At 35.6% G+C, this 13229-nt stretch overlaps 1 protein-coding gene across 2 annotated transcripts in view; it reads left to right on the forward strand.

Annotated features, from left to right (window-relative positions):
* Positions 1-13229, forward strand: part of LOC128990635 (oxysterol-binding protein-related protein 1-like) — a 102469-nt gene that overhangs the window by 46283 nt on the left and 42957 nt on the right. For both annotated transcript variants that reach the window (XM_054413112.1, XM_054413114.1), the window contains exons 7-10: positions 6925-7140; positions 7440-7559; positions 7971-8096; positions 9776-9859. In XM_054413112.1, the coding sequence (XP_054269087.1) occupies positions 6925-7140; positions 7440-7559; positions 7971-8096; positions 9776-9859 (546 nt within the window). The remainder of the gene's footprint in view (positions 1-6924; positions 7141-7439; positions 7560-7970; positions 8097-9775; positions 9860-13229) is intronic.

Here is a 13229-nt window from a genome sequence, read left to right on the forward strand (position 1 = left end):
GTTCTGCGTCTGCCACACGGACTCGAGCCTGACCTCTCACCGACTGCCGTACAGCCTCGAACTCCAGCGCCTGTGTCAGTGCGTCACTCCGTGTCTTTGGTCTGGCGAGCTTCACTGCCTGTTGAGTCTCGGGTTCACGTAGTCCGTCTAGGAAATTATCCACTGCCAAGCTCTCGTAGACATCATCCGTGACCGATGGATAGGCGTTTCTCACCAGGCGAGCAATGTCGGCTTCAAACTCCTGGAGTGACTCGCTGGGCTTCTGAATCCGGTTCCGCAGCTGTGATCGGTAGAGCTGGTCCATATGTCGATGACCAAAGCGCATGTCCAATCTTCTTACTAATTCTGCGAAATTCTTCCGCTCCGCCATTGGCATAGCATGCAGAACAGCTAACGCATCGCCCCGTAGTGCAAGGCACAGTGCTGAAGCCTTTGTCTCCTCAGTCCACCCATGAACCATAGCCGCTGTCTCGAAGAGAAGCATGTAGTCCTCCCAGGGAGTTTTACCATCGAAGTGAGGAACGATGTTCTGAGGGGCAACGGCAGTAATGGTGGGCACTGGCTTGGAGATCGTTTCAAGGGCGTTATCCTGCTGAAGTTCGCCAGTGCTAGCCGATGACGCAGGTGTGAAGCTCCCCGATGCAGCCATCTCCTGCCGAAGCTTATCAACTAACCTATCTTCTAGATTATTTTCTATACAGTTAACTTTCTCATCAATTTCATTTATCCTACTTTCTAAACCATCAACTTTGCTAGAATATTCACCTAATTTGTTCAGCATTTTTGATTCTACATTTGACATTTTTGTCTCAATGCTAGCTTCTAAGTTTTTGTTATTTTCTGACATTTTTGCCTCAATATTAGCTTCTAGGCTTTCTAACGTTTTACTAGTTTCTGACATTTTTGATTCTAGTGTTTTAGTATTTTCAGAAATTTTTGACTCCAAGTTCTTAAGCATTTTATTGAAATCAGATGTTTCAAATAAAACGTTATCTGGGTCCTCACATGCATCAATTAAAGCTTGTTTAAGTCGTGCCTGAAGGGCTGATTTAGTTCCACTAGTATCTAGATCTCGTTCTTCTAATTCTCTCCTAAGATCAGCTACTTTTAACTCATCAAGTTTCACACCTTTGAAAGCCATTTTTATGCCAAACAATTAAAAAAAAAAAAAAAATTTACAATAAATGATTCTATTTTTGACAACTCAAGTTTAACAAAAACAATCAATTGAATTTTACTTTGTAAACAAAATTACGACACAAATTACTAATATTTAATACAACTAAACTGTAACTCAATACTTTACAATAAAAATCGCCAAAATAATCCCGCTTTCTGACACCAATTGTTACGGGCTTAACAGGTTCTTTACAATAAAAACTTGGCGATTTTATTATAACTATTTATTTACACTAATTATTCTATATTTACAGATATTACAGTTACCTAACACCTAACTAACCCTATCTAACCTAGCTAAAGCCTATTCTAATTTACAAAGATTCTACTTACAGCTAACCTTTACAGGATTTATCACTACTCTGTCACTACACTGTCACTAGTGTCACTACACTGTTACTCTCACTGTCACTAGCACTGTCACTAGCACTGTCACTGCCACTAGCACTGGTCACTCACACCGGCGTGCCGTCGCTTCGATGATTCTCGGAAGACGTAACTCAACTCAACTCCGTGTGCCGGAAGACGGTCCCTTATATAAGCTTTCCGTAGAACATTCGAGAGACTACTCGTAGGCTAGACAAAGGTGTTTACAGATCGCCGTGGAAGCTTCTGGAGATGTCAAACCCCCTATTGACGTAGTCCGTTGACATGGGTCTATTGTCTATCACTGGTGCGTTCGGAAAAACCGTGTAAACAAACAACCCTTTTGAGACGGCGCCTGGCTATTGTTGCGCGGGGCTCCTGACTTGTAACAGTATGTTAAGGTAGGAGAGACGCATGTTATAAACAAAGATTCATCTCGATTCACCCTAAAATTTCAAAATTTAACACTTAACTACAATATAATATACTTTACTACACCACAATATTTACTTATCACCATAAATCTTTAACAAAATAAAACGTTAACATTTTTAAAATCCAAAGTAAATCAATATAATATTTCTTTTTTGAAAAATATATTTAAAAAAAAAAGGCGATGGTAAAATAACGACAGGCGAGTTTCGATCTGGGTGTTTCAGGTTTGAATCTAGGAGGATTTAACATTAATTAACATTAATGTTTAATCCTCCTAGGTTTGAACTGATTGAGAGGAATACATGAAACCGAAGGGGGGATAGGTAGCAACAAGTTCACTAGTATTTACTAGTGTCCAATTACAATTTGATGGATTTAACCAAAACCTTTTCTATTTCACTTATATTCAGCTGTTAAATTTCAAACTATACGTTTTAGCGACTTATCATCATCATCGTTTGAGTTTGGGTTTGCGGCAATGTATTTTTATGAATAAAACCTTTAATTTGATACCAAACTTGACCTCTGCTGCTATTAATTGACTGTATGCACTATTAATTAACAGCTGTGTCTAAGGATTATGTCGGCCTTAGTCACAAACAGGACAACAACATCGCTCCACTCACCCCACACTCATCTCCATTCATACTTGGCTTAAAATGCATCCATTTGTATGGTCACCATTTCAAAGCAACATGGCTACATTATCGATCATAGATATAATAACCATTATGAATTAGCATTATTCGGTGTAGAGTTTGAGACCATTGTCTTTAAATTTCAACACAAAAAAAGTTTTGTTAATAAATAGTTTAGTTTGTTCGTATTTTTCCGCCTACAGCCCACTCATCACACTCATCTCCATTCATACTTGGCTTAAAATGCATACATTTGTATGGTCGCCATTTCAAAAACAGGTAAAATAGTATTAAAATTATATAAGAATTTTGTCTTAGTCTTTGTGGTCCACCCCCCTTAAGGGATAAAAAAGTGATAATAGCTTAAGACAGTAGATATTTATGGCTATTATTGATATACCAAGTCTCACTACTTTATCTATATTGTTAAAAAAATATAGCCAATCCAGGACTTTTCAACCATACTGTAACGCCAACACGAAATTTTTCCGTTGAACTCTTCCGCATTTCTTAGGCGATTTTGACCATTCATGTCTCATTAGAAAGAGCGTGTCACGTACATTTGCAAACCAACATTACGTTTTAAAATCCCTTGGGCTCAGACCCAGTGGCTCTTAAAGAACCCATGTTATGCCTATGAAGAACATATTGATTTATTTATATAAGGATCAGCTCAATTAATTGCTGTTATGCAATTCAAGGAAATAATGTAGGCTACATTATTAACATGTTACTGATTTTTTTGAAATACTATATTTACTATTTCTATTTGGGTTTGCTGGATAATTTAATCCATTTTACCAAACAATAAAAATTAATTAAGTAATATATTTCATGAGCAAAGGACCTATTGAAGTCCTCATCAACCAAAAGAATGCCTACGAAAGCAAATAAAATTGAGACGAACATGTAATGCACGAAATCAGGTGGTTCTTAAGTATGTGAAAAAATGTATCGCTATTCAAAAACAGTCGGAAAACTTGTAAACATATTCGTGACAACGGGTGTAACATGTCTACATTATCATTGACAAACGTGGACAACCTTATACGAGTGTGAGTAAGTCCGAAACAACTCTAAAAAACAATAAACAATAAATTGCAAGAACCGTTGATTATATCATTTTCAGATAGAATAGGCAATTTAAAAACTTTTTTATCCTTGACATTTTTTCGATAAACCCACTCGTTTAGGAGTTACAGCATATGGAAAAATGACTTCCGGTGTACATTTTACATCATGTAGCTCCTAAACAAGTAAGTTTATAGCTAAAATGCGAAGAGTAAAAAAGTCTTACAATTGCATCCACATTCCAAAAAGACCATAAAATTCATTAAAAATATGAATTATATTATTAAAAAAATGGCGGCAAACTTGAAAAGTGGAAAACTTGTTGTTTTTTAGTCTTTAAGGAATGTAGATGCAATTCTAAGACTAATTTACTTTTTACAATTTTGCTCTAAACTTACTCGTTTAGGAGCTACATGATGTAAAATGTACACCGGAAGTCATTTTTCCATAGGCTGTACTCCTAAACGAGTGGGTTTATCAAAATAATGTCAAGGCTAAAAAAGTTTTTAAATTGCATATTCTATCCAAAAACATGATCAAAAAACTAAAATCACATTTTTAACTGCCACAAAAAATAAAGGAATGTCCCCCATTTAAAGTTTTCTCTAATTCTTACCGTTTCCGATTTCCCAATGGTGGCCTCCTTGAGTTGATCACCCTGTATATATGAATTTGAACGGATGGTGTTTTTGGCCTCTAGGGACCTCAAAACGAAAAATTTAATCGGTCCCGGGTCCAGGTGTTACCATAAGTACTACGGTAATAGCTTATTCCCTATATGGGAAATTCGCCAAAAACCTAATAGTTATATAGAACAATATTACATTCAACCAGCTGTTAGTTAAAACAAATTATATGGGACTAAAACAAATCAATGAGAACAAAGATTCCTTTAAAAAATCATTTGAACATACTACAATTTTACTATGCATATTTAATTAATCTGCCATCCTCATACCTAAGAATTGAATGTATCAATGGTCAGCATTACACATAGAATAAATAGGTCAACTCTAAATATGTCTTTAAATTTGTTTCCAAATGCTGAATTTGTGTCACAAATGCTGAATGTATACAGCTGTTATGTTAAGCAAATTATATTGTACTAAAAGCTAGCTTAAGGTTAGCGTCGGCTGCTAGACTTTAAAAAAATTAAAACTTAATTTCTAAAAAACTGGGACCCTTAATTATAATTATGGCTTTTTACATTCCCTAGTTCTCAAAATTATCTTTCTTTCAACACAAAAATAATGAAAATCCGTCGACTGGTTGATTCAGAATGTGAAAAACCCCCATTTACGTTTTAATAATATATATGATAGTTTGGACAGGTTTCAACCCTTCCGAGGCGTAATACATTTACCCAGTTGATGTGTAGACTACATTATAACTCATAAAATAGTTCTAAAATTAAATGGGTCTCCTTTTACAAACGTATATAATAACCAGAAATTTTCAGATCGTCCTTGCGTGTATTTCATGCCACAAATTTTGACGAAAGGCTTTTCATTACATAAACTATACCTATTTACAGTGTTGACCAAACAGTTGGCAAGAAGCATTAATAGATAAGCTATGTACCAAATATGATAATTTTAGCTCTATTCTAATTATGACAAAACACGAAGTAACTAAAAGCGAGTTTTGTTGGCGTAGTAAGCGTTGCGGGAGGTCTACTTTACACTGAATCGACGTTCACTTTTATTGCTTTTGATCTTCCGGCACTGTTGACTCAGCGAAACTGAACTTGTATTTTACCGTATTTCGTTATATTAAAACTGCTGTTGCATTAGGTCAAATTCCCAATAAGTCAATTGCTTTAACATTGACCACGTTTTTAGCTCGGACTGTACTATTTGACTTACTGGGATTTTTGATCTACAGACACTGCAAACATTGTAGTTTTTGACCTAGCGGCACAGGTATAAATTATTTGATCTTCCGGGACTGTTGACTTTCAGCAACATTCCCTTTAAACAGACGGTCAATTACTGGTTCACAAATTAGGGTATAACCAGTGAATGAATGACCGTTTCGGTCATTAACTGGATTTGGGTCAATTTTCTTTGTTGATATTGATGACAATGTTTTCTGATAGAGCAAGTGATTGCTAGGAAACACAAAAACTCATCAGAAATTATGTGGATACACTATAATCAAAGTTTGAATGCGTTTCTAGTGAAAGATCACTTTTTATCTGTGAAATGACCATAAGCTTTATCTCGTATTCAAACTTTGGTTATAGTGTATCCACATAACTAGAAACTATATTTTAACGACCCTGTTATCGTTATTTTTCACTACAGGGTTTCCAGCTTCGATGCGAAAATCTTGAACGGGAGTTATTTGGCAAAAAGGAGGAGATTTTTATACAATTTTAAATTTTTTATATAATATGCGGTCATTCACTGGTGCCATGATTTATATGCAACAAATTTTATTTTTCGACACTTTTTTTAACATAATATATTAAGTTGTATCATCGGGAAGCACAGGGAAATATGGGCAATACATTTTAACGATTTTGTAGAATGTAGCTTAGTAGTATATTTTCCCAGTCAGTTTACAAGTAGAAAGTCAACCTTAAACAGTCATTCACTGGTGCACTCACCCTATATATAATAATAATAATAATATAGAATATAGATATAGATTTTAAATTAAATGTTAAGTGTATTATAAAGTAATTACTCTGAAAAAGATTCTCAGAAATGTTAAATAGCACTGCCTGGTATGTATTTTTGAAAGGCTGTAAAATATTTTCATAATCTGTTTACAATACCTGTTTCTGAGTAATCAAATTCTTGCTTATTGTTGCATGTCTTTGAGTAATCTTATAGCTTTGAATGATCTGATAATCACTTCATCAGAAGGTCGTTGATTCATAAACAGTACATAAACAGACACATACAAACATAAACAATACAATCTTCCTAAATGTTTTCCTGCTTTTGTGGCCGGTGTTATCAAAACCATCACCATGGATAAACAAAACATGCTCAGACATTTAAATGATAAAACTGTAAATTTAAAACAATTGAAAAGACATTAACAATGATATGGAGAATAATATGACACTACTAGGTGGATGTGGAGGCAAATCTAGCTGCGGCAATAAGCAACAATTGGATTACGCAGAAGCATTTAGGCTATCCAATTCAATTTTGTTAGTCAACATAAACCACTGGCTACTACAAAATATGAAAATATCTTCATAACTTTTGCCTTGTCGTAGGCTGTCCTGGAGCGAGGAGTGTTATCGTACTTTAACAGCCGAGCTGATGCTCTAACTGGAGTGAAGCGTAAAGACTTCAAGTACCTGGACGGAGCGCAGGGTGTGCCATCGGACCTGGCGCTGTCTGCGTTCACCATCGTGTTCTCTGATGGAGTGATACATCGTCTCAGTGTCCCCATCAGCGGGGAGGACATGACTGGAGAAGTCGCTAGGATGGTATGTTTTTCTATCCTCTAAGCTCTAGCCCGGAACCGTTTTCACATTTCAGGCTAGGTCTAGAGAATTGTGGATTCATCACCTGGATAAAATCCATGGGTGATTGGCGTCATGTGAACTTTTTTTGTAGCTTAAAAATGTACAGATTTGTTATAATGGGTAGAACACTGTAAATATTTCAATAAAACTTTCTTAACCGTGTTGTAAGATTAAAATTCAAATCAAAATTTAATTAATAGGTTACTAAAAATTAATATGTTTACAAGACTGTTAATATCCTAATCTTGTTTATATTCTAGAAATGGTTAACAGCGTTAAGTGAACATGCAGCATACAGTTCCCACTACCTGAACCAAGGAAACTTATTGAACGACAGTGATGACGAAGAGAACGATATCAAACCTTTAGGATCCATGCAAGTGAGTGCTGTTTACAGTGTAAAACTGATGCTACAAAATATTTAATATTATGTACAAGTCATTCTCAGCCTAAAACTAGTATCATTCAAAATGTACCCCACTAACTAGCACAGACTCTATGGTTTTTAAATTCGAGCCTATGTTATTATTTAAACCAGTTCTCTCTTTTTTGTTTAAAAAAAATAATAAAATGAGCCTAAGGTTAAAGCTTGGAATGGTCAAGCATCGAGTAAAAATAATCAAGCCCGGGCCGCGGGATAAAATTGGTACAATATTATCACGGTTGCAGAAAGCATCTACATTGATTTTAGATTGTAGGAAAAACTCAGTTTTCATGTCAAAAGATCAAAGGTGTGAATGGTTTTCTTTGATTCATACATGTCATTTAATCATATTTCTCTATATCAACAGGATGCTCTACAGACTGCAGCTGCAAGATATCAACTGGTAGAGAAAAGATTACAAGAGATTGCAGCCTACTTGGACAATCAAACACAATCTGAAGATCAGGAAACACCACTACATCAAGCTGTCAAAGTAAGTTCTGTAACACGAAGTGTGTCATCTTTCTTTTAATTTTTTTTTTTATTACATAATTAACTGTAGTACCTTAAAAATAAACAAAGTAGTAGCTAAACATCTGACGACGTCAAATCAGCAAATTACACATTGGAAATTTCTGCTACAATTGGTGTGCTGAAAAAATACAGCTGGGTAATTCTGAGCAACTACTTGGTCAACCCCAAACTTTTTCATATTTTACTACGGTCATAAAGATGTTCTCAGAAAACAAGAAACATATAATTCAAGCCCCGCAAGGCCATCGTACAGGTTGCCGAGCGATAAGAAGGTTCAAAGTCCACGCGATAACAGTGGCTTGCGGGAGACGCACGGAAGACGAGTTGTGACAGTACTGTTAGGTTAGGTTATTTTAGGTTAGGTTAATCATAACCTAACCTAACCCAACCTAGCCCAACCTAATCTAACCTAACCTAACCTTGCGGGGCTTGAATTATATGTTTCTTGTTTTCTGAGAACATCCTTTTGACCGTAGTAAAATATGAAAAAGTTTGGGGTTGACCAAGTAATTGTTCAGAATTACCTACAGCTGCTTGCTCAAAAATCAGTTAGGCCTACCGGTCTTTTTTTAAATATTGAACGGTACTTTGCGTACTTCCAGGGTATAAGAGTTGAGACCAACTTAAAAATTGAATATTGACGCAAGGCTCTTAGGCAATTAGGCTCTTTCAAAATATAAAAAGCTGTAAGTCTTGTGAATAAAACAAACATTTAAAGTACACCTGTTACATGATTAAATATGGCAAAAATGAAACACTGAGAGTACCTGATTTCCAATTTTTTTGAGCATGGGCGTTATTGTAGCTGAAGAACCAGAGCCTTAGAGCCTTAAAGGTGTGAAGAATGAAGATCCTGTCGATGAGAGAGATGGCAGCATAGGGGAATTATATTAGGGCCTCACTGCTGGGGGAAGAAGGCGCCTTCTGTAGATGAGATGATGTTGGGCATGTAGGGATGATGATGTGCTGAGTTGATGTAGATAATTTTGTTAGGCATTAGAGAGTAAAAAGGCTATTCTCTAGTATTGAAATTAAAATAACTTTTATAACTTTCTTCGTGTGATATTTGAATTAAAAATGAAAATAAAAATAATTTGCGCAAGTGGGTGTGAGCTTTTAATGAAGGACGGGGAAATGTGCATGATGAGTCACTGTCAGTGATCAGCCGACCATCGGTGATTTCAGAAGACTTGGTCAATGTGGTCGACCAAGAATTAGTGAAGATCGACGATTCACTATTTCAGATCTCCACTTGTTTTCCACTTTTCTCACTTTTTGATTTCCACATTTCTGCTACCTAAAGGATTTTTTTGTCGGCAAGCACTTAGACACCGATGATAAAGTGAAAGAAGCAGTGAAAAACTTGTTATATTTGGAGGCAGCCAATTTCTTTGATTTAGGCATTCAAAAGCTTGTTGAACGATGTGACAAATGTTTAAATAAGTATGGAAATTATGTAGAAAATTAGACAAATATGCAAGGAATGTAAATTGAACAATTGTCCTGGGAAAAAAATCAATTTTAAATTTTTTTCTTAACCGCACCTTACTTTTGGGATAACGCTCATATATATTACAGTACCTCAGTTTACAAAGTTTTACTGACTAGGCTATAGAACTTTTATTAATTTGTTTGCAGAAGTTTGATGGAGTAACCGAAGCTGCCTCCAGCATGTTAAACTCACTAGGTCACTGTCTTACGCTGATACACCAACAAGAGGAGGTTAGTGATGTTTAAGGTCACATTGACTATATACAACACTAAATGTACATCTTCAGTATAAAATATCCTTAAAATTATGAAGTGATCAGTAACATTTGAAAGTTACAAATAGTGGTATAATTTACCACAAAGAGCTAAATTATGGTATAGCTAAGTACTTTAAACTTTGAAGAAATAATTTTCAAGGTGTGATTAATTTTATAAATCTTGTAATAGTTGTAATTGTGTCAAGACGAATGCAGTGATCAAGCTGCAATGATTCAAGGGGAAAGGTAAGTAAATAAGAGGACTGTCTGTAAATTAAAGTCTCCAATTAAATTCACTTTGCTGCCAAGTGCTAAACTAAGTACAATATGTTTTCTTTACTTCATCTAACAATATTATATTGGTTTCCCAACCCTATGTATGCGATACTCCCTGGTGTGGATTAACGTACGCACGAGTGAGTACTACGACTATCCGCAGTACTATCCTGATAATTAGACCAATTCCGAACCACATTTTTCCTTGGTATATACATACCAAGTCAAAAACGTGGTTCGGATTCCACTATAAACTGTAGGTCCCTTAGTTGTCATTAGCTGTATGGGCTATTAATTAACAGCTGTGTCTAAGGAATATGTCGGCCTTAGTCACTAACAAGACTAACAGATCGCGCCACTCATCCTACACTCATCACCATTCATACTCGGCTTAAAATACCTACTTTGTATGGTCGCAATTTTATTGAAAAGTATAAAAGTAAAGTATGGTACGACAAATCGGAGTCCATCACCTGATGAAGGATGCGAATGGAGAAAAGCGTTTGGACGTAGAAAATGAGCAAAAAAAGAGTTGAAGGTAGATCCGAGGTTGTTATGATCATAGGCAAAATGTTTATGGTGTTTTACATGGTGAAGACCAGCAGCGGTTAATCATTCACAAGTTTTGTTTGAAGCAGTGGGGAAAAAATGCATGGGGGTTAAGATGAGAGTGAACTCGAGATTGTGTAACTGATACAGAATGTCTGAACCAAGATGAGTGGTAAACCCGGGTACATGCTGATCAGGAATCAAGATTTCATCAAATTTGTTCATTATCTTGATTGAAACTGTGACCACCTGCTAAAAACCTTGTTGTGCAAATTTGTACTTTTCACAAACTACCTAAGCAACTAATTTACATTTTCTACACCAAAATACTATAGCGAATTTCCTTATAGGGTAATAGCTACTATTACCGTAGGTGGCACGGTAAGACCTAGACCCGGGACCGATTTACTTTTTCATTTTGATGTCCCCAGAGGCCAAAAACACCATTCGTTCAAATTTATATATATATATATATAAAATATAGACATATATATATATATACGTCCGTGAACGCGATAACTTGAGTAATTTTTGTCCGATTTTGATGAAATTTGGTTTAAAGGTGTAAAGCGAGATAAACTTGAATGAGTTCGCGAACCAGCATGATCGGACCATGGGAACGGGGCTTTACGGGAGGTTTTATGGGGTAAAAATTGGTTTTTCTCACTTTTGACCCTCAAAACACCAAATTTCCCAATTTCTCTTTAGACCTTTTTAAAGAGCTTAAAAAAAACAATTAATTTAGTATATAAAAGTATTTTTGTTCGGTTAATTGTAACGGAGAAAATTAAAAAAATTGTAAATTTAAAATTCCCATGTTATTCTTATGGAGAATATTTTCAAATGTTGTAGTTTGCTTGTTTATGGATATATTTTGTATTTTGATCAAATTTATTTATTTTGTACTAAGCTATCAATATTTTACAAAAAAACACACTATATTAGTTTCCTTGTAGCAGCAAACCTAGGTACTCGTCATTAAACCTAATGTTATTAAAATATATTTAATTGAAATTCAATTAAGACAAATGGAAATTCGCTTAGTCGGCAGGTTTGCTGCGGCGGGAGTATTTTGTTTTGAGGTCCCCAGAAGCCAAAAATACCATCCGTTCAAATTCATATATATACTAGCAGTTACCCGGCCCGCGTTGCTGCGCTTAACAACTATTATTTTAAATGGTAATTTGTTCTTTACGATGAATAATAAAAGTGTATTCCAAAGATAAAAGTAGAATATTTAACTTAATTGCCAGTGGATAAACAGGGTTTTTAGTTTTTTTATTAGGTGTATAAATATATAAGTTTTTAGGCGTACCTACCACCACGTGAGCACGCAACATACAGCTATCCGTGTGAAAAGCATGCATTTTCTAAATTAAACCGACGATAGTCAGGGATTGCCCTAGTGCCTTATAATGGTGATTGCGAAAGAAAGAAATTCCCTTAAAAATAAATTAAAAATTAAATTAAATTTCTGGTCATGGGTAACCACACTAAGCATACACACTTTATGAACCGGGTGAGACATTATAATAGCTGCTTGATGACATTGTTTGAAGCAAAGAAGGTTTTAGCTAAATTGTTGACTGAATGTTGTTGGCACTTAAACACTAATTTATTTAAAATTTCAACCAATTTGAAAGTTTCCGTAGCGAAGCTCGGGTATTCAGCTAGTGGAGAATAAATAAACTGTTACAGCTTGCTCGTCTATGAACATATTTTTATGAATTTTGGGAAATGTTTTTACTTTATATACTTAAGCTTTTAATATTTAATAAAAACCACACCTTATTGTCGTCTCTATAGCAGCAAACCTAAGTACTCTTTATAATTAATTATATTTAAAAAGAAAACAAATCTTAAAATCTTAAGGGAATTATTTTTTTGGAATTCCAGCTAAGTAGATGGCAATTTGCTTAGTCTGGAGGGTTTGCTGTGGTGGGGGTATTCTACATATACCTCAACTGGATAAGGACATCAATACACTTGACATTTTAGATCACAAAATCTAATCAATGAAAATTAGAGAGAGACTTGTAGGGTGTTGGAAGCACTCTAGGCATGTTGGCTCAGGAACATCATGAGCTGGAGGAGTTTATAGAATCTCATATGTGTTGTTGTAGGTGAGAGTGATGCAGCTGAAGAAAGAGAGAGAGAGAGACTTGTAGTGTGTTGGAAGCACTCTAGGCATGTTGGCTCAGGAACATCATGAGCTGGAGGAGTTTATAGAATCTCATATGTGTTGTTGTAGGTGAGAGTGATGCAGCTGAAGCAAGAGAGAGAGAGAGACTTGTAGTGTGTTGGAAGCACTCTAGGCAAGTTGGCTCAGGAACATCATGAGCTGGAGGAGTTTATAGAATCTCATATGTGTTGTTGTAGGTGAGAGTGATGCAGCTGAAGCAAGAGAGAGAGAGAGAGACTTGTAGTGTGTTGGAAGCACTCTAGGCATGTTGGCTCAGGAACATCATGAGCTGGAGGAGTTTATAGAATCTCATATGTGTTGTTGTAGGTGAGAGTGA

Source organism: Macrosteles quadrilineatus, unplaced genomic scaffold (assembly GCF_028750875.1).
Source record: "Macrosteles quadrilineatus isolate MER2022 unplaced genomic scaffold, UCM_ALF_1.0 Scaffold_3__2_contigs__length_128488019, whole genome shotgun sequence".
Classification (NCBI taxonomy): domain Eukaryota; kingdom Metazoa; phylum Arthropoda; class Insecta; order Hemiptera; family Cicadellidae; genus Macrosteles; species Macrosteles quadrilineatus.